Genomic DNA, 26,343 nt, shown 5'->3' with positions numbered 1-26,343 from the left:
TGTTTCAATGTTCTAAATTCATTATTGATTATTCATGAGTTGATGGGAAGAGTATTCATGTGTTGTTTTAATGGCTTTTTCATGTAGTCACTTATTCTAAAATTTGATGTACTTTAGAAAACATTGACCTCCTCTTTTTTCTAGGTGGATCAATGTTGGATATATATAATTTCAGTGAAGTCATTGTCCTTTTCTGTACCATTACTTGTGTATTCTTTTGAAATGTTTAGTCCTGTTATAACTGGATTATATTATAAATGATAAGGTGTTTCCTACATTTTATCTGTGGCAAGTGTGGGTAAAAAAGCAGCATGCACAATCCCTTACACAAGTATGATATCTGTTTACCTACTGGTACGTCATTATATTTTGCTATTATTTTAAAGATGGTTTCTTGAGGGATAAAGAGCTTTAAGATTGTGGAGGCTGAAAGAATCACAGGGATAAAGAATATTCCTACATTATATACAAGAAGGAGAAGACTCTTTCAAATTCTAAAATTCATGTTCCCACCTTCCTCCCCCTCCCACTCCCCCTTACCATCATCTCTAATCCTTCACATGCCTTATTTATTGCGATCCAAAACAATATCATAATCAATGTTGCTTGTACATGAACAGATATTCCTGTTCTGTATCACATGTTTCCTATCAACACTCACCCAATGACAGCTACTACCTGTTTTTCCCAGATACGAGCGGAAGCATCACCTCTGATCGCATCTTTTTTTATAGAAATGTGTCCATCTTCAATATGCCTCATAGAAAAACACAAACAAAATGGCCTTCGTTTTGACTGGCGATAGGATGCTTTCTAATACATGGCTTCCTTGGAACCAATCAGGCATCGGCTCTCATGGGTTTACTTTGACCTTATTCTGGTCCTAATTCTGTCTCTAAATATTGCCTTATTGACCGATAGCTTCTTATGAAATGGTTTAATATAGGAGAAGAGATAACCTGAATATTCAATGCCGATGCCATGTTGTTGAAGGGGTTGATTGAAGCGAAGAGATCTGGAAGTCACGTAAGGATTGAGTGCGCCCAAACGTTCTAGCTCTGTCTTCGCTTAAAGATAGTTTGCTGTAATGTTAGAAGCAAAGTTCTTTGAGAATCACTGTGTTATTGTGCGATCAAGTGATATTGACAATACACCATAGAAATTTAAATTTTCCTATTAATTTTTTGTAATAGTTTTTTGTAAGATTTTAAATTTAAAAAGTAGGATTATATCAGAAGAGTTATATAGAGTGCATGTATTCATGCATGCACATCTTTCCTGAACACTTCAGGAGGTTTCCAAAGCTATATGTCGCTAAACCTGCTCCAGAGCATGACTACCATTTCACTGAGTACATAAAAATATTTAAATCCAGCCTGTAGAATAATCCTGTCACAATCACATTTATGTTGAAGGAATTAATTGACGATTACCCAAAGTTCCATAGAAAAGTCAACCGATCTGTTTTCTGTAGCTTCATTTAGCCTTCATATAAATTTCCTTTCAATTGATTTTTGATATGACACTGAATCAATGCACAGGTCTGCCATCTAAAATAAATTTTACCTTTTTACAACTCTACAAACACAAAAGTAACTCTTGGAGATTGCGCTTTCAATAAAGCTGCTCCAAAGATTGGAAATAACCTACCAATAGACACAAGAAAAGCCTCATCTGTTGCTGTTTTCAAAGTTTTGTTGAAGATGTGCTTGTTTTCAGGAGGTTTTGAATATTTTTTTTGTTATTGTATGTCTGCAAAGTAGCACTGTGAATGAATTTTGTTTTAATCACAGCACAGTAGAATATATTTATAGTTATCTAATTATAATTATCATTATTGTTTGAATGTAACCAAAGTATCAGTCCGGTGCATTTTTCCTTTCTCTTTAATTGATCAAATGACCTTTACATGAGAAGAGAAGATGAAAGAGGAAGTGAAGAGGCACCCTTGTGAAACAACTTTTGTAACAACTTTTGTAATTACGGGTTATAGTTTTAACATACCGGTAGTAATAAATAATAATAAAAACAGTGCTTATAAAGCGCTTATCACCTAAGTCTCTAAGCGCTACAGGCAGGTTTCCTCTTTTGTTTTTCCATTTCTGTGTAAAGAAAGATGAATACTGTTTGATAAGCTTCATGAAAGCCTCCATATGATAGTGAAACCATAATTATTTTATATTATTATTACTATTATTATGTCTTTGTATCAGTATTATCAATATGAATATTAATGGCCTCATATGCTCATAAAAAAATTTGCGAACTAATTAATTTACTAATATACTTAAAATAATGTTTTTAATGACGTTTAAAATCATCCAAAATTCCCTCAGTAATTTTGCAAAGAAATCCAAGCTATAAAGCAAGATAGGGCTTTGATGCTTGTGTGGAGGAAGTTGTAAACTTTAAGCATTCACGCCCTCTTGCCCAAGAGACTGGCAGAACATGATTCTATCAGCTGAACATGAAGAGAGTGAATTCTAATAACATTTCTTTGTGGTTATCACATCACAAATGGGTGTGTCTTAATAGCAAGATAAAACGATTCTCAAAATACAGGGTATTTGATCTCACTGAGATAATATCTCACATTTTATCTGAAATAAAAATGAATCTCATAATACTGACCACCCCTATGCGTTATTTTGTCAAAGGTAAGGGTTAGTGTTGCTTTTGTGTTTTGTGTTACATGTTGTTAATTAGGGTAAGAGTTAGGGTTAGTAGATTTGATTTTTTTTTTTTTTTTTTGAGAGCTGAAGCTGAGTATTGGGTTGGTTTAGGAAATGACCACCAAGCAATTGCTGTCAGAGCATGTGTCGTTTTAATATCTCAGCTTTAGATAGATAACAGCACTTTCACATTTCAGTATGATCAGATAGAATGGGATAATGATCTGATAAATCTTTGGATAGCTGCTGAATTATAGGGATAGTCTCGCATCATATTGAGATCAACTACAATATAAAACTAGTCTCACATCTTACCAAGATCATAGGAAACTGATCTCACATCACACTGATATCAGTTAAAAGAATATTATCACATACCTAATTAAATTATGGTTAATATCCTCCTAATATGAATATCATGGATGAATATATTACTAATCTAGCTATCATTGGCAAGTAGATAATAATTTAATCAATTAAGAGAATGTTTTTAACACCTTGCAGTTACAAAATGCTTCACAATTTGCTCCCCTTTTACACAATGATAAAAACACTTCAAAAACACCCGTTGAGGCCAGTACAAAGGTACTGTAAGTCCTGTTGAGCTAATAAGAAATTATAATCAATGTTTCGTTTAAATTTATCAAATCAGCTATGACTGTGATGTACATATTTATTGGACACCTATAACATTTTTACAAAAAATAGCAAGAAGAGTTTGATATCGCTGAAGAAAAAAAACCTGAATGAAGATGGTCATAATTATCATCATAAGCTGAATGTTTTCATCCGATGTGACAGATTGGAGCCACTTAACCCAGTTTCCAAAACTTTTCAGGCATGACTCAGCTAACATTAGGATTAAGAAGTGATATGTCACCACTCTGCAAATCAAAACCATACGCTACCTTCAGCAAGCTCCTTCAAAGTAATTGATAAATGACTGATCATCGCAAAAAAAAAGTGCACACGTGTATCATAATGGTTACAAACATCCTGAATTGATAAAGTACATGTATGAATAAACACAAAATATTTTTCTAGGTGTTGTCATTGAATATAATGTAGGGTTAATTTAACAGCAGACAAACGAGTTATTGGAAGAGGATCAAAGTACAATTTTTGCTTGAGAAATTTCTTTCGTATATATAGGTAAATATTTGACAAACATTGTTTAGTTCTGTAGTACTATGTATATGATCAGTTTCTTAAAAATAAATGAATCAGTCAGTTAATGGGCCTACTTTTCAAATGGATTAAACTGTTAAAAATCTACTATATAAGATCCTTTCTCCTTTCTGCTATTAAAATCAAATTTAAGATTTGATTTGATCCATATGTAAAAATACAGTTTAATGATATCTGTGAAGATTTGTGAATTTTGTTTCTAAAAATGGAATCAAATTATTTATTTATTTTAATGACATATGATAGTCCTTTTATGGAGTGATGTAAGTTGCACAATACATTGTAATAATGACCAGGCCGGCTGAGTGAAAATGACTGATGGTAATTTTTTTCTATTAATGGATGAATTCCTTTTTCTAATTTGTCTACAGTGACCATGAGGAACTAGTACAAATCTAACCAGACGTGAAATTGTATATTGGTATAATGGGCCTCATAATTTATTGGTTTTCAAGGAACTTGTGGATTTTTAAATTTAACATGATTTAAGAAAATATATTCAATCTTATCCCACATCCTCCACCAACTCCCATTCATCCAAATACATTGGTACAAGCAATACTTTGAATTCAAAGAAAAAATAGTTATTTGATCTTGGAATGAATTGAAAGAATTACCACGCTTCCGTCCAAATCAGTCTGCAATTCTACATCTCGGTGTGCAATCAATCTAAAGAGATGCCGTTTGATGAGGGGAAACACAGCGTAGACTCTCGTTTGAAACCTAATTCAGGACGAGGACTTTTGAACATCCCTCCCCTCTTTCACACTAACAAATTTAATCCATGGCTATACAGAAACCGAGAAGTAATTAACTTTTTAGAGTCTGAATGTTGCATAATGGAAGGTCGTATGACGAATCATCATGAACCTAAACGCATGTCTCTGAGCATTGTTTCAGTCTAAAACTCAATGAAATTATAGGGTCCCATTCTAGTCTAAACGTCATATCTTAAGAAAATTGTTTAACTGGGCCGGGCTAAGCGAGCACTGATGATTGGTCGGCCGGCTGTCATGTCAACTGACCTCTTCCAAACTAGTTTCTGTACATGACATAGGGGTGTTGTGGTATAGTGGATAAGTCACCCGACTGCAGATCACAATGTATGGGGTTCAAATCCCAGCCCGACACTAACATCCTTTTGCAAGACGTTAATCTATACTTGCCACTCTCCACCCAGGTGTTCATTGGGTACCCGGTAGGGTCTGTAAAATGACACCTGGCTGGAATGCTCCCCAGGGATTGGAGAATGTGCATATATTTTGTGCGGGCCAGCCTGAATCCAATGATCAGAGTAATAATATATCTGTAAAGCACTATATAAAGTGGAATATTATATCATACCTCTATTTATGTGTGTGATGTGATGATTATTCAATTGCGTTTCATTTTTTAAATGTGTGTAGTCTGAATAGGGCATATAGTTGAAGTAGACAGTGAGATGTTTATCTTAACCATCGAGAGTAGGGGGAAATGGAATCGTGGGATAGGAACAAGAGTAGGATGGTGCAATGAGGTGAAGAGGTCATGTGATGCGGTTGGAGGGAGGATATTTTGAGAAGCGGAGGAAACCAGATTAGTTTCCTTGAATGATATCAAGTGAAGTTGGATCGACTTGAAATTTAACAAGAATCAAAGTTTATCGTCATCAAGGGAGCGTAGAAAGCCGTAGATGTAGATCCATCTGGCAGTTTGCATGTAAGCTCGGAATATACAGTACCGGTATTAATTTGCCTCCAATAAGATAGAGAAGGAATGCTATATTTGCTGTGTTCACAAGCTACTTGATTTGGCACTTAATTCTCCTTGTCTTTAATTTCATTCAAGCCTATAATTTGTAACAATGATTCAGAAAGCTTGCATTAGTTGGAGTAATCATGAAATGGAGTTATAAGTTTAAGTTTCAAGATCTAGAGGCACAAGACTATGTGAAGAATCACTCGGCTTGAGAAAGTCCACAGGAGTGGATGAAAGCTTGCCAACTATAATCTTAGATTGGTAGGAGCTTAATCTACATGCTAATTCTTTACATCATTTATAAATATATGATACATACCTAACATGGATTGCAAATTGACAACATGATGTTACATTCTTGCAAGTCATGAATACTCACGATTTCTGAAAAACCTCATCAACAGCAATCAAAACAAACAGTTTCCAAAACTTCTCCGTCCAAGGGAAACATTTCACAACTTACTAATGAGATTGATTAGAGGGTGTCACGGCAGGCAGGAGCCATCGTGAAGTCAGGTGTCTTACCCACCTCCCCCTCTTGCTGCGATAAGAGCAAGACAACCTTCATCACTCAAACTATGAAGACATCAAACCTCACTACCTCACGCAAACATAACCTTATCTTTTAACTAGATTTCCTGGGTTAATTAGACTAGTGTCAGGGGTGTGAGATGTGTAATGTAACCATTATGTAAATGGAAATAAACCTCTCAAAAAGTAAGCTTCAGTTTGATCAATTATATCTCACCTGTCATGAGGCAATTTTTACTTTGTTTAGTATCATTAGAAAGTATGTTTATTCCTCTTTAAAATGGTACCATATTTCTTATTATTGTTCTGCCATGGAATGAGCAGTACATCAGAATAAGGGGCAGGGTCAGAAGTGTAAAGTTACAAAATGCACTGGTAATTGAGCCCCGGTGTTGTTACGCATTGTACAACACAGCAGCCTATTCGAAAAAACGAATGCCCAGCCGAACAAGAGCAGCTTGTATTTTACAACTTTTAACTTCTGACCTTGCCCCATATTTTTATGTAATGTACAATAAACGTTAATTTCTGATATCAAGTTCATTTTCTGTCCTTGCCTACAAAACTAAACAGAATTGATGGATCTTCATTCAATGCTGTATCAGAAAAGTTTTATATGATTACATTCACTTGTCTATATTGATTCTACTCTTATCATCTTTCATCCCTTTTTCTACTTTTTCACTGTATTTTGACGTACAATGTCAAATACCCTGTTCACACACTACCCTCCTCCCCCTCCCCCTCTCTGTCTGCCTTTCAGTCTCCCTCCCCCTCTCCCTCTCTCTCTCTCTCTCTCTCTCTCTCCATATATCTATTTCTCTCTCTTTCTCTCTTTCTCTCTCTCTCTCTCTCTCTCTCTCTTTCCATATATCTATTTCTATATTTTAATCTTTGTCTCCCTCTGGATTAATTTTTCTCTGTATCTAGCAGTAATTTACAGTGGTAACACTTCTCTTTTGTTAAACAAAGAAGTTGATGTTTCTCCCCTCCCCCTCCCTGTCTCCTCTCTCTCTCTCCCTCCCCCTCTCTCTCTCTCTCTCTCTCTCTCTCTCTCTCTCTCTCTCTTCCTCTCTCCCAAAACTGTTATATTGCACATACAGATATATCTTTAAATTCCCATATAGGAAACCATCAGGTATTTCCCCTTACTTGACTATACCGACAAACGGTTCAATAATGCCCAAAAGAGCTTTCACAAATACCTCCATTTGGCACGGTGTCCAGTTTTTCTGAGTTACGGGCCAAGAATGTTTATTTCTGGATTACCCCAAATCGTATGTGTGATGTGTTCGTGCTTGGCATGTATAATAAAACCTGTTCATTTACCAATCAGAGAAGTAATTTGTCATCACGTTTAACAAGTTATTTGAATTTCAGTGAGAATGCAAGGATCGTTCTAGCATTTGCCAAGTTTTTACCATTTTCTGCCCTGTTAAACTAGCCTTGATTTCATTGTTTTGTGATCTTGATTTAAACCCCTTTTCTTATCCTCTTAAATCAGTAGTCTGTCCAATTTTCTAGCATGTTTTATTAGGGTCAGTCTATACCTTAATTAAAGGGATAATCCATTATATCTTATAATCATTTTAGTACAAATTATTGGGATAGATCATGGAGGTTAGTTAACGAACACAGAAAGCAGTTAGAAGGATTTATAGTTTATTAAAGAGATTAATGTATCCAAACTACACAGCTTTGATTAGTATCATCATGTTATTTGATTGTATTAGAGTCATCAAGCCGATGTATTTCTTAAAAATTTTCTTTCACTTTTATTCTTTTTAGGAGTAATCAAATGATTCAATTTTACATTTCCTACATTAAATGTACTATGTCCCATATTGCAGGCCAAACAAATGAAAAGGTTAAATTCCAACGGCATTTGAAAGATAATACTAATTTAGAACTCCCCTAAAAAATGGGGGCTTGAAAATGTCTTTAACATGACATATTCATAATTCCTTCAAAGTTCTACAGAATTTGATGTTAGCTGCAAAAGGAACATAGTACCTTTAAGGGTTTAATGTAAAACCATGTGCACACAAAAACACCACTTCCTTTCATGATGGATCATTGCTTTTATGAATGAGAGTAGTAACAATGGCTCAACTTAATTCTGCCCTTAATCTCATATCCACTTGTTAATCCAGTGGTCACATTTCCTACAGCAAACGCCCTTTATTAATCCCTATGTTAGCTGATGGCTCTTGCCATTGAATGGGTGTTGGGGTTGTGTTTTTTCCGTAACTCAAGAATGAAAGATAGACTGGTTGAATAAGGGCCTGTGTTGAATACTTTTAGTTGTTAGCTTTAATATGTCATTCTCAAGAAACGTAAATTGGGACAAATCAAATTTCACATCTTTTAACAAATTACAAAACTTGGTGAGGGTAAAGGTGAGGATAATTTGATTTTAGATGTTAACAACTTAACAAGTGTCTTCAATGATTAAATTTGATAATTGGAAAATTGATGATTACTCATGAGGATAATCATGTTCTAGTCACTTTACAACTGAGCATTTACTGATATTAAGTCATGAACAGATATATAGAAAACCTATTGAACTTAGCTTAACTGAATTGTAGTTATTCATGTTCAACTTGTAAGATTTGATTAGATCAGGATATGATAGGCAGGTGAATGAAATTAATCAAAATCTCATTTTTCAGAAAAATTGTTTACTAGGTTAATGCCTGTTCTGTGTATTTTTGCCATTGTACATATTTATGAGATCATTTGAATGACCATCATATTGCGTTGATCTAGATTGATCTAGATTGAGCAAAACTAAATTATTTTGTAGCTTACCGGTAGTAACTAATCATGGGGGTGGTTATGTCATTATCTAATTTTTAAATGGCATTTATTTTATGTTCCCTCCATAATTCATTATTTGATACATTTAGATTTGACATTCATAGTTTCATACTGTAAGACAGGTTTCTGGTTTCCATAATTACATAAAATGTTATGAATATATAGGACGTATATACATGCATTTGTTGTTTGTTTAATGTAGATAAACATATTCTCAGCATTTTTGTTTTGCTGTAATGTTTTTAAGAAGATATCATGTTCTGAAATATTAAAACAGATCTTGCATGCAGCTGCCTATAAAATCTATCAAAATCCTTAACAATTTACCATGGTGTAAAAAAAGTAGTGCGGTATTATTACCCCTCTACATGTCAAAACATATCAAAGCTCCAAGCCAGATTACTGCATATCTCTACAACCCCCTTCATTAAAGATGATCGTGTTGTAAGCCTAGAGTAGGGAGGGGTTACATCCATACATCCCTCTCCCTGACAAGTCACTTCCTGCTCGACGACCTCGGTAACGATGACGTCTGGGCCCTGGCTATAGCTGGTCCAGGGGAAGAAGAATGACACAGAATAGATCGATGGCTGGGTTCATGCATACCAGCTTGTTTTCCTTATTACTATCATATAGAGAAAGTATTTACATCAGAGTTCATACTAGGATTTCTCCTTCATTAAATTGACCCAAAGTATTTAAACCTGTATTCAAGCACAGATTTGTTCATCAGTTATGAAAACTAATTACATTTGTAAATATTTTGATATGGCATGACGATGGTTTCTGTCATTTTATTCACCGATAGAGCTATGTTCATATTAGCTATTAACTTGTTTTCTTCAACTTCTAACTGCATTTGAGCATATATCTTCATTATTATATAGTTACACTGTATGTGTTTATATTACTCTTGTATATATAAAAGCTAGGAAAAGCAAGATTTTCTAGTTACTCTTTCAAGAAAGCATTGTTTTTTTCAATGAAAAAATGCCTTGTGTCTGACCTTTTTTCTTGATGAACTAGAATAATTAATTTACTCTGTTGGTTTGGCTCGCTGCCACATTAGAAGAATGGAAAGGTTATTTAAAGAGCACTTCATCATGGAATCATCTAACAAATCAAACTTCCTTTGTATTATTCCTTGAGGACTCAACACATACAGTAATATTCATTGTGAACTTCAAGCGCTTGAAAATATATGTTATCTTGGAAAGCAAAATTACAGCCAGGATGTAATTTCCAAACTTTGCTATATGATATAATTTTATAATCTATAATTTGAAAATGAAATGAAACAGGAGATACCAATTTAAGTATTTTGGAAGAAATACCATATGAGAAATGTAAGACAAAGAGATACTTATTCAATTGTTAACTGTATATCTGTTAATAAACCACTACAAGAAACATTAAAGGAAGTATTCTTCATTGCAAATATTTTATGACAACATTTTTTCTACCCAATTGCTCTTGAGGTCCTCCTCCTGTAGATCCCATTTGTCAAGGTTTGACCATGGAGATCTCTTCTTATATCTCCATGGTTTGACATGGGGATTACAAAGTTTCTGAAAGTGACAGATTAACCCATTGAATCTTGGAACCTGGTGGTTTATGTATTAAGTCTATGGGAATAAGAGAAATTCGGGAGTCAACAGGTTAATATTTGTAATGAATACCGGTAAGTATAAATAAAGTGAGACTGCAGAAAACTACCAGCTACCGGCAATCTGTGAACTGCTAATGCATCCCTCATACAGAGTGATAGATGTCAATGCTCAATGGATTATACAGGTCAATCCTCTTTTAATCAGCTGGAAATAGGACCTGTATGCTATGTATGTATGATATGAAATTGCATGTTCAGTGAGCAGTAAACGGTTATTTCAGTCATTTGAGAATCTTGTATTCATATGTGCCTGAAATGAACACTTGTTCACAAGTTAGTTGAATCAAGAAGTTACTAGCCATTCTTGGTTTAATTATTGAAGCTGTATGATGCCTATTATTATTATTCACCATTATATTTGTCCACAGCTAATATTGATAAACTCCTCAATGTTTGAGATATTATTTTATTTAAGGTAATAGAAATTTTAAGATGCAAGGAATAAACAGATAAAGATAACATTATACAAATATACTGCCTTGAGAGGTTCTGGTTAAAACTATACGCAAGAGGTGACTTCAATAGTACTATTTGCTGAGGGGCGCAGCCCCGAAGCAAATGGTACTTTTGGGGTCACCGAGGCCCATAGTTTAACCAGTACCTCGAATAGAAGGCATGGTATATTTGTTTTATATCCTGCATCAAAAATTTATTTTAAAAAAACAAAAAAACAAAAAACAACAACATTTTTTGGGGAAAAAAATTTAAAACAAAAAAAATGTCAATTTTTATCTAAAAAGATTTAAAATATTTTGTTTTTATTAAATTAAGATTTGAAGAAAAAAAGTTGATTCAATTCAAAACAAAAATTCCCATTTTTTTTTCAACTCCCAAATAGTAAACCAAAATAGTACTCTCATATACTACTTTCTAAAAATAGGTCAAATATTTTTGGTCATGTGACGAGCTCTCAACCAATCAAAAGCCAACAAATTTTTGATGCAGGATATAAATACAGTTAACAACTAAATTATTCATACCCCTTCAAAATTTGATTGATGTTTTTTTTTTTTGTATCTCGAGAATGAAAGGTACAGACTGGTTGAATGCTTTCAGACATAGCTTTTATATGTCACATTCTCAAGAGATGTAAATCAATCTTTGGGACAAATTAATTTTCTGAAAAATTACAGAACTGGGTGAAGGTATGAATAATTTAGTTATTAACTGTAAATGTCATGCAGGGCTTAAATTAATCCAAGGCCACCAAGGCCATGGCCGTGGATGCCCTTTTGATTTGCCTCAATGCCCCTCTCATTGGCCATGGAGATTTTTTTGTGCCCTTTCCAATTCTTCGTGCCCTTTCCAATTCTTCCTATTTGTGCTGTAATATAGGAATGTGCCCTACACAAAAGCGGCCTTGCCCTACAAACATTGAAATTTAAGGCCTGTCATGCATACAAACATGTGCATGAACAGACTTGTGTGTTTTACTCTACTAGAGAAGATTGAGCAACTGTTCTGTATTCTATCATCCCAATTTTCTGGCACATATATCAGTGCCAAAACTATTGTGGCAAGTTTTCTCAAAAACTGAAGATAACAATATTTGGATAGAAATCAGCTTCTAATTGTGTTCTATTGCTTTCTGATTAGTTTTACTCTCCTATATATAACACAAATAGGTTTACTGTGATATATGAATTCCCCTTCCAAAAATGAATATCAAGGTCATGTTCATTGATGTTTCAGCAAAATTATAACTTTCAAAAATTTGTTGCAACTTTGAAGAGGAATATGAGATATTCTTCAAGGAATTGTACGTTCTTTGCATATTGATTTCTGAACAACAGATGAGGTATCTGACTATCTGTAAAATCAGTTCATTTGGCATTGGTGCAAATAGCTGTGAGGGAGTTGTGGAAAAGTTTTAGCCCAGTCTAAGCTGTCAAGTGAGAACCCTGCATTCATAGAGCATCGTGAGTCAAGACACCCTCCACCCGATGGGTGTATCCCGCCTTCGATGTGAATCCACAGCTCAGGAAGCAGAGCGCAGCGGTAACGGACAGCACAGCAGTCGACGATTTAAATTGGATCGCTTCACGCCCGCTCAAAGCACCGTCGATTGATCTGCCTCTCAGATAGGCCTCAAACGTACTCCAGACTCGCTCTTGCACCCCTTTTTTCCTCTCTTGTCTTCTTGTTTCGCAACCAGGGATACCCCTCCTCGTCGGAACTTCCGACAGCTGCACTTATCTGGCAGGCTTCAGGTCCTGGCTGGGAGATTGAAGCCGAAAGGGTGGGAACACTCTTCTCTCCAGAAAGAAGACAAAATTGGATCCACAGCTGGGGGATGATCCAGATTTTGTTTTTCCCAGCTACCCCCTCACCAGAAAAAAAATTAATATCTCGTAATTTCTCTGGGCTATGATAACTGACAGGGCAGGGGATAAATACTAGGGTTTATATTTATGTCGAGGACATTTGGAGTTCCGACTGTCGGTGAAGAAGGAGCAGGTAGAGTTGATCACTTTATCATGTAGTGGCAGCAGTGGGATAGATTCATTGGGAAGGATGCCTGCTGAGGTTTGGTTGCATCGTAAGGAGGTCTGGTTGCATCGTAAGGATTTAGCAGATTTTATGGATGTTTCTGTCCAGAGTCTTGGACGACACCTGTGACTAGAAGCTTTTTCACCCATGAGTTCAAGCTTTTTGGACTCTGTAGGCCTACATCACACATTGTATAAAGCCTGCTTTTGGAGGAGTATTTGCTTCAGTTGGTAACTCAAAGTTTGAGGAGCTTGATTGTGGTTGCTGAACCCAGGAAGTCATCCTGCTTGCACCTTACTTGTACAGATTTTTGATTGTTTGTACACGCGTAGGACAATCTACCAAAGTGAGGATTTTCAACTGGAGTGATTTACATCAACATTGTGTGACTGATCTATCTCTCCTCAAAAAATTGTTGATGGTGTATTAAAATTTCATCTGATCGGACAACCATTCTGCTCCATATTTCCCACAAGCACATCTTAGTTTGAGCTCATCCTGAAATGACTACCAAGCATACTCCAGCTAAAAGTTTTCAGAGTTCTTCAAAAAATTCCATACTTTTGGACCTTAATTAATTACAGCCACATGTAGTGAGGACCTATACTGCGTGTCCAGTGTTCAAGTATTGTAAAGTTCTGTGGACTTGTGGTTATAATTGGAACGAGATGTAAAATGTGATTCAGCCATCGCCAGTCCAAAGCATAGCGTGATATTAGAGAAGTGGACAACGTCAACATCATATATAGTCAAAGCAGACACACCCTACATCAGAAAGAAGTTTGGCATTTCTATTTTTACCTTAAACTCTGAATTAATCCTGTCATAAACATCACTTATACCTTCAAGGATAAGACCAATACACCTATATATATATATATAGTTTGAGCAAAATAAATTATATACCGGTACTAAGAACAGCAGCAGAACTGCTTAGTGTCTCATCAATTTGTGTACAACTTTGCAAATTTGATAAGAAAACCGCTTTCGGATCCCACCATGAACTTGCAAAAAAGCAGAGGGCTTAACTAGTTTAAGTTCTCAGACAGTCTGCAAGGGTTGTCCATCATCAGATGTCATTTTGGAAACTAATTGGCCCTCCCACGAACGGTCACTGCAAGTCTAAAGCCGCTTCCCTCGCTTGAACTTGTAAGGGTGATGTCACCGGCTTACCCACGTCTGGAACGAACTGAGGATGAATCTCTAAACTGGACAGTTGCTTGATGATGGCAAGGACTTCAAAGTTGTAAGATATAATTGCAATTGTTCTTTGCATATTCTTTCCTTGACTGTGGAGGAGAAGCAGGGATTGTTCAGAATCTTATGACTTTTTGGCACAAGAGAAGTAGAGGATTACCTCATATCTGCCTCTTTTGTTTTTGTTCTAATTCTGGATTAAGAGGACTTCTTTTTGATTGCTGGCTAACTCTGCGTAAAGGTACAGATATAGATGTACATGTATGAATGACCTACGTCCTAGATAACTAGGACACCTCTCTTCATTCTACAATTGGACTGTCCCTGATTTGAGACCCACAAGGATGTGTTCATCTCCCTTATCTCTTCATGATCACTGTTATCTTAATGTGAGCCAGTATAATCAGGAAGGATGTATTCCATACATGTAGATGATACAGTTTGATCAGATGTAGAATTGTACTGGGATCTCAATGTCAAGTTTTTGGAAGTCTGTGGCTAGCTGTCTCCATGTAGAGGATATGCCACATAGTATCATCTTTTAGATGTGTCCTGATAGTCCTGATGTTGTTGATTGACTTCATATTCTAGCAGTGTGCATTGACAAACCTTTATCAGAGCCATGATTCCTTGTGAGCCAAAAGGCGAGGAAGCAGCAGCAGCGTTTCCAATCATGGAGGACTATAACATGACTTTCACTGCTTATGCCTGGATATTTGAGGAATTTTACAAGGTGAGGTATATAATGTTGGCATGATAGAAAAAATTTGTGTCGTGTTTTTTGCAAAAGTTACTGTTCTTATACAATTTTGCAAGAATGACACCCTATATAGAATATGTTTCCTTTCAAAAATTCATAAAAGGATTACGATATGTGGAGAGAGTAAAGATGGGCATGCAGGCAGGTCCATGTAATGTATTCTGTATGACCACTTCTATCTAGATCTATTTTGTCCAAAAAATAACAATCGCATCATATGACCATTGATTACTGGTTTGTTCTTTTGTCACTACCACAAATGGTCATTCCAAGAAGTTTGTCATTTTCTATGAAATGAGTGGGTGATACTTCAGTCATACCGCCTAACTAACTACTAACTGACAGTTCTTGGCCAGAAGGGTAACAGTAATTTCTTGATTGGTCTATTGTCAATGTGGTGTTGGTCTTATTGGTGTGCCTAAGGTATTAAAATGTATGTGTGATAATGTATATATATGCCTCTTCCGGATTGTGTGTATGTGAATTTTTGTTGGACTGCATCATCTTTTCGATTGAACTACGAGTTTGCTGTTTGAAGACTTGTATAAACCCAGTAATGACATTTCCACCAAGTCTGGTGTCAGCGAATTATAACCTTCTGCACATTGAAACTGACGACCCTTTCCCTTTAAGTGCTAACCATTCCCAACTGGTGTAATTGGGACATAGCTATGTTGGATCCATTTCTTTAATAAACCATTCCTATCAGATTAATGTTCATCCATCAGTGAATATAACCTGACTGCATGTACACCGAGAAACCATATACCAATCAATGGATCCCACGTTTCAGTTCTAGCCTTATTTGGATTAATCCTGGCCTTCAAATGTATATTACCTCATTAAGCACCCATACCACCATCCATATAACATTTCCATGTAGATTAATGTTATTCCCAAAATATGATCTAATTATACACCACAGTATTCATGTAACATACTAATTTTAGACAAGGACGCCGTGACTTGGCGAAGTGGTTTAATGACTTCAATCGTTTGCCCATTTGCTGGCTCAACCCTGTGGTTTCAGTATGCCCTTCAGTGATTATCTGACAAAAATTGTTAGAATTTATATTTAAAAGTAATTTCATGGAGTGGCCATGAATTAATGTATTTTGATTTTTCGTCAATCCATTTTCTGTACTCAAATTTGCCACACACTTTTATGTATTTTTTGTAATGTCAGTGTTATGGGAGTTTGTGAGAATAGCTTTAGTCCAAAGTTACATGTATAAGTGTTCATTCTTTATGAACAAGGTTGTTTGCTGATGATCCATGAAATTGCTTTCCTTAATCTGAACAAAAACACAAACAAATTTTAGATCAGCAAACAACTTTTGATGAAAAATGTTGACATTGTGAAAAATTTAAGATGTGAAATTGTGTAATGGAGCAAAACTTTAATTATACTTATAAGTAGTAATATGATAAATAAAAAAATAAAAAATGGGAGGAAGAGATTGAGAAGGGAAGTTAAGAGGGGCTGACAAGAATTTACTCATTGAAGAGAGAAAAAGAGATGCAAAATGACTGGACAATATATATGTAGAGAGAGAGAGAGAGAGAGAGAGAGAGAGAATAAAAGACTGAAAGAAAAAAGAAGAAATCAAATGGAAATAATAGAGGTACTATAGAGAGGAAAACAAGAGAAAGGGGGAAAAAGAAAAAGATGAAGGGAATGAGAAAAAATATGAGTGATACATTTTATACACCTAAAGCAACACAGGAAAAACAGAACTTAATATTTTCATTGACCATTTTATCAAAGAGCTCCCCCTGTGTTGAATTGACATTCTTTTAATTTCCTGCCTGATGTCACTTCTAATTTCCTTTGACACCAGACACGTATAGTTCTATACATGTCTGGATTATCATGTTAATCTCTTGAAGTAAGGATTGCTAATCTTCATTAAGCTACCTAATCATTTATATTAAATCTGGATGTGTTTATTCAATCAAATGTCCAGTCACAAATCATGCATTCCATTTGTAATCAGTTTTCTCTATCTTTCTACTCTATAATTATGATATTGTGTTATTTAACATTTGAATGATTTGATTTGATTTGATTTGATTTTATTTATTCATCATCAATAACATCAGTGATTAAACATTTGAATACATCGTGAATGGTACATGTTCATAAATGAATATTATAGATCATATTAAAGAAAAACCTAACAAAGTATTGATATGCTAGACATATGTCTTTTCTCATAGAATATAGAAGGTGATGAAAAGGAGCCAAATAATAGCACATGTGCTAGTCGAGTCTGGCCCCTGTTCTTAGCACACACTTGGCAAAAATAAATATATCATTATCAAAAAATAAAACTTGACAGTAGAAGTATACATGTTGAGTAATACCGTAGCACAATTTCTACACTCCAAATATAATTATGAAGAGGATATACCAGGTTAAAAAGTCATAGATACATGTATCTACAGATTATTTATACAAAAAATTGCATTTTTTGACCAAAAAAAAAAACAACAAAAATGTAATATGGAGATTATTTACAATATATACATGTGTACTTGCATAATTCAATCACTTATTCATCAAGTAATCGTTGAGATGTTTACGAAAAGTGTTTCTAGACCCTTTGTTTTTGATTTCATCGGGAAGTTCATTCCATAATCGGGTTCCTACACAAGTTACTGAAAATTTGCCTTGTGTTGTTTTATACAGTGGTATGCGTAGATGGCCCTTTTCTCTTTTTCTTGTATTGTATCTATGCTCAATTTTATCACAATAATCCGTCAAACAGTGAGGTAAATTATTATGTACTAGGTCATACATAAATGTACATAGAGACAACTCATAGAACTTGTTAATATCTAAGATTTTCAATTCGTAAAACAATGGTGCTGAACGACTCATAAAATGGCTAAATGTGATTGTCCGTATGGCCATCTTCTGTGTATACAGTATGCAATTTAAGTGAGACTTGTAAGTGCTCCCCCACACTTCAATTCCGTATGATATATGAGGTTGAATAAAGGTTTTATACAACAACACTAGGATATTTCTAGGCACAAAATGCCGTAAGCGGAAGAGGATTCCTACTTTTTGTCTGATGCATTTATTAACCATTTGTATGTGGGGTTTCCAAGTCAAGTGTTTATCAATCTTTATCCCAACAAAGAGCGAAGAATCAACTTCTATTATTTCAGCTTCTGATATAGCCAGTTGCCCTTGAACATTAATCTGCCGTCTCTGGTTTCTTATTAGCATATAACTCGTCTTTTGTAAATTAATTGTCAGTTTATTAGCATTACACCAGTCTGAAACAATTTGAAGATTTGTGTTCACTTCAGTCATATCAATTTCTTTTTGCCCTTCAGGAAATGTATGGAATAAGTTTGAGTCATCCGCAAAGAGTCGAAAGTTAAAGTAACGTGTAGCAAATGGCATATCATTAATATAAAGTAGGAAAAGCGTTGGGCCTAGGACAGAGCCTTGCGGTACACCACATGTTAAAGGCAGCATGGGAGATGTTACATTTCCGTACTGTACAAATTGAAATCTTCTATAAAAATAGTCCTTAAACCACTGTAATGCTATTCCTCGTATTCCATAGTGTGAAAGTTTGCTGTATAAAATATCATGATTAATTGTATCAAATGCTTTCTTAAAGTCTACAAATATCCCAAGTGTGATTCTTCCCTCATCCATTGAATTCCTCAAAGTGTTAACTAAATTTATCATTGACAATTTTGTACTGTATTTTTTACGGAAGCCATACTGGTGCTCATATAATACATGATTTTTTTCAAGAAAGTCAAGAAGCCTATTATTTACAATTTTTTCAAAAACCTTCCCAAGAACAGGTAATACTGAAATAGGTCTATAATTTCCTGCTTCAAGTCTTCATCGAGTGACACAATTTTGATGTGTTTATTTAATTACTTGCAGTAGTTTAATGAACTGCACTGTTTATCTTTCTTCTTCATACAATCATAGATCAAGATATATTAGAAGTGATTTTATTATATTTGCCTTTTGTAACTGTTCATTTTCATGTTGCTTGTGGATCAGAGAAGATATTTCTGATAGGCATTGAATGACTCCAATGAGTATTGAGGAGAGAGATTATACAGTTCATTTTTAGAATGTCAGTATTATGCCAAAACTGATCAAATGTCATGATTTATTTCTAGCCTTAAAGCGGTATTGAATATCATATTTGAAATCAATAATAAACACCTTCTCCTCATCAAAAATTAGGAGATTGTGTCTGAAAAGTCAGAGTGTGAATTATTTTATCACAACTAATGTCATATTTCTGGTCCGTTCTCGCTGTGAAAAGGAGGACATTGTGATATCTTGAGAAAGGTAGATAGGGATCCTTCTTTATATTGATGTGTCTTATTTGTAACATAAATTTACAATTATTCTACATAATCATGAGATTAATCGTCATGAGTAAAAAATTTGTTTTCAAATTAACCTGAAGTCATTTTGTTTTCAAATTAACATGAAGTCATTTTGTTTTCAATAATATTTTCTTCGTTATTGCTAGTAATTTAAACAAGCAGGAATTTTTTTACAGGGATTACAAGTGTTTGCCATGTGGTAAAAGCAACAACAAGTTATTCCTTTTTCTTAGCAATTCATTGTGAGGCGGATATCTATTTGTGGTTTTAGATACATGTATACATTGTTCATTTTATAGCATTTATTGAAGCACTAGACCCATTACGACTGCTTTCCCCGAAAATCTTATGGAAATGACCTCTCCATTTGACACAAAGTGCCCTAATTCCTTGAGTCTGTGCATTGTTTTCATTCTGATTCTTATCCCGAGTACAAGCTTTCCTCACCTAGCCCGATATAATTCTGAATGTTTTTGTTTTTGTCTGCTCCTAGATCCTCCCCTACAACCACAAGGCACAATGCATGGAAGATATCATGTCCTCAACGGGAGCCATTGACGCGATGTCAGAGGAAATCATTAAGCCAACCCAGCAGTATGAAAGAGCAAAGTCACCACCCCTGACAGAGGGGTCTGTCACCGGTGTTCCGGACAGGTCAGAGGTCACAGAGGCAGGAAGTGACATCATGATGGAACCCTGCGAGACTTCCTCTGTCACTTCTGAGAAGAGTGGTGTTAGAGAAGAGAATGGAAATACTGGTGTCACTGGTGGGATAGGCTCTGATAAACATGGTAGGAAAAACCCTCTATCACCCTCACAGCAGCGGAAGAACGTCGTTGGGAAAGCCGCTTCTGGAAAACCACTACCATTAGGACCACCACCAAAGCTGCCCCCAAAACCTCCAGGTTTGCTGAAGGTCAAAGAAACCGGCAAAGCTCCTCCCTTGAAGCAGAAGCCAGCAGTGCTTCCAAAAGGAAAAGGGCTCAAGGATAAAACCAAGAGCACTTCACAGGAGTCTGTGGTTCAGCATAAAGTAGTGATTACTACTGTAAGTAACACAAACTGTGAGGTAAGTGTTAAGGACACTGATGTTTCTGGTCATTCAACAGACGGTGGTAGACCTGGTGGTAGGACCTCTCCAAAAGCCAACATGGTAAGGACACCACCTCCTCCTACACCTCGTAACCCAGTGGTTATGACGCGCTCACTGGCAGGGCCGCTGCAGCACACAAAACAACTCCATGATGGTATTCAACGCACCTGCAGCTCACCGCTCGCAGCTCCCAATAAGGCTGTTAATGTGACATCCTCTCTTGACTCTGAAACCCAACACAGTACTGATCACCCCCACAAACCCCCCAAGGTCATGTCCAGGGTGCACAACATTCAAGATCACCTGACACACCCTTCTGCAGATGTCCCTGCCATAACCAAGAAACTATCTGTTATGGACCATCATATCAAAGTGCGGGAACGAGCAGCTGTATTTGAAAAAATTGTCCAGGGAATATCGGAGGAGACAAGTATCTTGTCTCTGGATATAGATGCCGCAGGGGGAAGAAAACGCTCTGCAAGAAAACCGGATGCGCCACTTTCTCCAACTTCAAGCATCACCAGCAGGTCTGGAAATCATTTGATGGAAAGGGAAGAAATGGACATAGCTAAAAAAAGCATATTAACAAAATCAGAATCATTGCCAGTGACAGGTCCCGCTCTACCCATCCCCCTTCCAAGAAGTAATAGGACTCTAATCAAAGACTCTAATGAAACAAGTATTCAAAGTGAAGTTGACCGTCCAACCCCTCAACCGAGAATAAGCCTTGGCCAAATTGCCAATACTGAACCCGCCTCGGCAGCAGAAACATTGAACATTGAGTCAGCGAATTCCGATGATATTTATGATGAAGTTCGTGAATTTGCCCATAGCGATGATGTCATTGCATCGTTAGCCAACGGGGACAGTGAACATAACATGTATACGTATACAATAAAATCATCGGTCGAACATGAAGTAAGAGAGAATATTTATGAGGATACTCTTCTTCCTGACACCTACATGGATAGCATCCCTCGTCTCCCCCCTGATCCCCCTTCCCCTGGCCCTACCCCTCTAGCAAACACCTGTCAGCGTCCATTATCCCCCCTCCTCCCCGAGAGAGGGCCCCCCATGAGAAGCGCCGCGGCAGCAGAGGAAATGGTTGTGACTGATGAGTCGGCTTCGCGTGAACGCGGAAGCATCTACGAAGTCTGCCTTCCCGAGGATGACCAGAGTGACGACAGAACAGAGTCGGTAGCAGACACAACAACTACTGAGAACCAAGTTACACTCCAGGAAATGCCCGCTCAAACACCAGGGGATCAAATTATGCCCTCTAAAGGTAGGACCAATATTGTTCTTTGTCTCACCTACACTTATCTGTAATGAGTTAATGAGCTGAAACAATTGTTAGGCGATGAAAGGCTACTCTGACTCATTTCTAAACTGAGAAGTCACTCAAAAGTTCTCTGTATGAATCCTACTATTCAACTAACAACTGGTTTTGACATTTGTTCAATACTTTTCTTAAACTCTGTATATAATTCAACTAAAAAGTACTTATAATGCCTATTTTTTGCCTCTTTGACACTATCTAAATGATTTTCCAAACTTTGTTCTGTAAGAAATACACCAAAAATTATCAAACTGTATCATGTACACCTTTTATGTTAGGAAAGTCAGGTTGCATCAGATTTACATAGATCCCCTCAAAATTTCTTGTGAATTTGATTCTGCCATGAAAGAAATAATATCATTCAATGATTTCAGGAAAGGCCACAAAGTAAGTGATGGAAACTTGCCATTTTTCGGCTTGAAACTGGATAGACATTGATATTTTTTCTGGATGTACGTAAATATCTTTCCTATGGTCAGCAATATTGCTGTTGCCATTTTGAGCAACGGGAAAAAGGTAGCCTAGACATTGATGACTAGCTTGTGTCGAGAAGCATCGATCGCTTCCAAAAATAGAATCGCATCAAGGATCATTGCTCTCTGAATTGGCCACAGCCATGCAGTCAGGGGTTGCCAAGTCCGTGCGCAGCCCTGCACAGGATGCCTCATTTGAGCTAATTGCATGGGGGAAACGAAGCTCTAATGAATGAAAGGTACAGATGGTCTCAGAATACCTCTTCAGACTTAAGCAAATTTATACCAAACTCGTTTTAAGAAATTAGTTATTAAGAGTAATGGTGTAATGAAAGCATCGTACATACTATAATTCAATGTCACATAAAGAAACTGATTGGTCAGTTGACATAACAGCTAGCCAATCATTAGTTTGCGCACATGATAGCCCCACCCAGTTATACGATTGGCGTACTACATTTTACTTCATTCAAAACGGTGCTCAAACAGGCTTTTCACTGTACGATGTTCGTTATAACGTTTCTTTAAGCGATGTTCAGACTAGGGAAAGTTTAATGACTATTGGTATAGCTACAATGTATACGAGATTGGTATAGCTATACAATGGATGCTGGCAGTCTGAACGCAGGCTTAATGACTGCTCATTTAAAGGGGATTTTTGGCTTGCTGGCTGACAGTGCTGAGCTGCCATGATGTGCGCTATCTAACTCACTCAACAGGAAGTCTGTCATTTCCACGATCGAAATTGCCCCTTGAGAGAGGAAAATCTTCTTTTGGCTACCTACCTGTGTACCGTGCAGTATACCTAGATAAGTCTAATAATTGACAGGTGGGAATGAAAGAAATTTATAATTTATCATGAAAATCTTCAATATTTTGAATAATTGGTCACGCAAGGCTTTAGGCAATAACGCTGCAGATAATTAGATGGCTATTCAATGAAAACAACAGATATAAGGAGATACAATTTGAAGAAGTTTGTAACATCTGAAAATGACTCCTTCAAACAGTTTTCAACATTTCCTTGCAAAATTGAATGAACAAAATTAAAGATGCATAGTAATGAGCTGTCATGGGGAATTCGACACCGTTCGGGTGTTCACAAAATAACAGGTGTTGTCAATTACGAGGATTAGCTTTCAGTTGTATGACAAACAGGTTTCGTTTAGGTTTGATGGTTTGTGTTACGTGGCTGCTAAGAAAGTATGTTTATATGCTTTTAAGTAAGCAACCTTGGGACTGATGGCTTTAACCCACTTCGAGGGACCTGGTAATGAGGATTAATTCCTTACCAAAGGGCAATAGTGCATCAACTTGGTTTTGAACCCGGGACCTCCCGTTACAAAACCACTGAGCCACCACGTCTCTTGATGTAATACTCTGCATTTTCCACCAATCGGCCGCTATTTCCCTCTACGAGAGACTAGGGGGGTATTTTATGATCGAACCGTGGGTTTGCTGTGTGTGCGAGACTTGAACACTCATTAATGGTGTTTCCACCAAGTTTGGTGTCGGCGAATTATGATCTACTGCACATGAAAACTGACAACTATCTCCCTTTGAAATAAATGAGGGGAATACACAGGACTATACCGGTATACATTTCAATGTATTGGGCAGCTGCTTCTACGATAGGCTTTTCCAAAATATTCTCTACTTGTTTTTATATCATGCAGATGCAGCAGATCACTACTTCTATTTTTATAATGGTATAAATGTAGCTACTATTTTATGCTGAGGCATCCACTGATCATCATTTGAATTTAGAGGACTGTCATAGAAAAATGATATATTTTGGAAGGATTCTGATAGTTTGTGCAACATTATTTAACATACTTTATTTTCTGTCATAGCAAATTCCTTCAATTCTTTTGCCTGATGTACTTAATTTTTGTTTCCCAAGCAATATTTTTGCTTGTCTGAGCATTAGGGGAAGACTGCCCAGGACTGCCCAGCTCTGGAATTCTTTGTACTCTTTTTTTTAAACATTGACAAGAAAGGAATTTTAAATGAAATTGTAGATGGATTTGTGAACTGACGTAGCCTTTAGCCTTTTAGTATTGCCTTTACATCGGGTCGTGAAACCTTTTCACAGCGACAGTATAGCCTGGACACCAGCAATTGAATTTCCTCTGTTTTTAATTGGCAGCAGCAGGGGCTACATGCAGCACTAAACAAACCTACTACAAAAGCTCTTAATTATTGTGCGGGCACATAAATAGATTATACTTGCTATGTAATACCATGGGCTGATGAACATAGATAACATGTGCGTTTTTTCAAAAGGTGACATGCAAGTTACAATGTTAATGAGTTGATTACCCAAGGCGTAAAGTTATCCTCAGGAAATTTGCAATTGTTCAATGAGTGTTGCAGGGGGCAGTGCTATGAAACACTATTTGACGCATGTGATAAGGCCTGCTCACATATGATAGGGTGATCTGTGTTTTGTTTTACAAAATGTAAACCTTTATTTTACACCTGTTCGAAATTTAGTAAAGGTTACATGACCGTAAAAAAGGGCAAGGTTTGCAAAAATCACATTAATTATACTTCAAAAGCTCTTAATTATTGTGTGGGCACATAAATACAATGGGCTGATGAACATAGATAACGTGTGTGTTTCTCAAAAGGTGACATTCATGTTACAATGTTAATGAGTTGGGATTACCCAAGGCGTAAAGTTGTCTCAGGAAAAGCGCAGTTGTTCAATGAGTGATGCAGGGGGCAGTGCTATGAAACATTATTTCATAAATCTTTATTTTACACCTGTTTTGAATTTAGAAAAGGTTGCAGGACCTTAAAAAAGGGCAAGGTTTGCATATCTCTAACGAACCACCTTTCTTTGACATGACATGTAGTTCTTCAGAGAAAGTGGATATTTTTATCTAAAAGATACCATTTAACCAATCTTCAAGAAAATCTGAAATATGTATGTTTGCCTGAAGTAAAAAAAGTATTGATGTATTTCTGAGACTGGAAAGCAGTCTGTTTTCTTCATGGGCTATTAGACCCAAACTATCAATGAGATATGAGTGTATATTTTGGCCTAATATATATATATATATATATATATATATATATATATATATTAACTGGAACATAGAAAAAGAGTGTGATTTAAATTATGAATTAAAAAAAATTGTTTACCCCCCCCCCCCTCCCCCCTCTACGATAAAGAGTTTGTATGCCAATGTTTTTTACTTTCTAATTGCAATTGGCTATTACAGTCTGAGGTAATAAATTGCTCTTTAATCTTCCATTCTTTTCACTAGTCAAACAAAACAAACTGAATACTTGAATGAGAGAGCTACTGTACTTTTTTTGGAGATAATATTCAGTTCTTGTATAGCGCATGATACGCAATGAAATAATATCTCTATGCGCTTTCAAAGAGCTTTGGAAATAATTACCCTAGCATTAGCTCTGGCAGTCGTAATCGGCGCAGAGATGACTTTGTTTGTGTGTTTTTATTTCAAACAAACAACCCCGTCATCTGAAGGAACACAAACAAACAAACCAGTCATCCACAGGAACTGATTTATAAAACAAATTGATCAGCTGAAGATGTGAACTGATTAAATGAAAATATGAAAATCAATTCTGGGAATCAAAAAGGCCAAGTTTCTTTAGATACAGATTGGTAGTAGATACTTAAATGCATTTATCAGTTTAACTACTTGACATATGTATCTTGTATTCTATACCAATGAATTAGTTAAGTAGTATGAGTATTCCAGACTTACAAAAAATGTATTTAAAGGTTTTTCAGACATATTTACATTAGATTTGTGAATCAACTTTACTTTTCTCAATCATTTCATTCTCTATTTCATGTAGATGAAGGGGAAGAAGCCGGTCTCGGAACCCACAAGATATCTCGACAAAGGAGGTAAGAGTTTGGTGTTTTTAATCTTTTTGCTTCAAAGAAAGTGTACATATTAATGATAAAAAGAAGTTTTTTAAATTAAATTTGTGTGTACAATTAACA

At 36.1% G+C, this 26,343-nt stretch overlaps 1 protein-coding gene across 6 annotated transcripts in view; it reads left to right on the top strand.

Moving 5' to 3' along the window:
* LOC754774 overlaps positions 1–26,343 on the top strand; it is a 90,258-nt gene that overhangs the window by 30,923 nt on the left and 32,992 nt on the right. For 2 of the 6 annotated variants that reach the window (XM_030987231.1, XM_030987233.1), the window contains exons 1-3: positions 14,035–15,040; positions 19,941–21,825; positions 26,193–26,244. In XM_030987231.1, the coding sequence (XP_030843091.1) occupies positions 14,930–15,040; positions 19,941–21,825; positions 26,193–26,244 (2,048 nt within the window). In that variant the 5' untranslated portion in view covers positions 14,035–14,929. Of the gene's footprint in view, positions 1–14,032; positions 15,041–19,940; positions 21,826–26,192; positions 26,245–26,343 lie in introns of those variants that run through there. The other 4 variants (XM_030987235.1, XM_030987236.1, XM_030987232.1 and 1 more) reach the window with 3 other exon arrangements.

Source organism: Strongylocentrotus purpuratus, unplaced genomic scaffold (assembly GCF_000002235.5).
Source record: "Strongylocentrotus purpuratus isolate Spur 01 unplaced genomic scaffold, Spur_5.0 spur5_scaffold_16, whole genome shotgun sequence".
In the NCBI taxonomy this organism is placed as follows: Eukaryota; Metazoa; Echinodermata; class Echinoidea; order Camarodonta; family Strongylocentrotidae; genus Strongylocentrotus; species Strongylocentrotus purpuratus.
The sequence above is the reverse complement of the archived record's forward strand: the minus strand, read 5'-3'. Positions and strand labels throughout refer to the sequence as shown.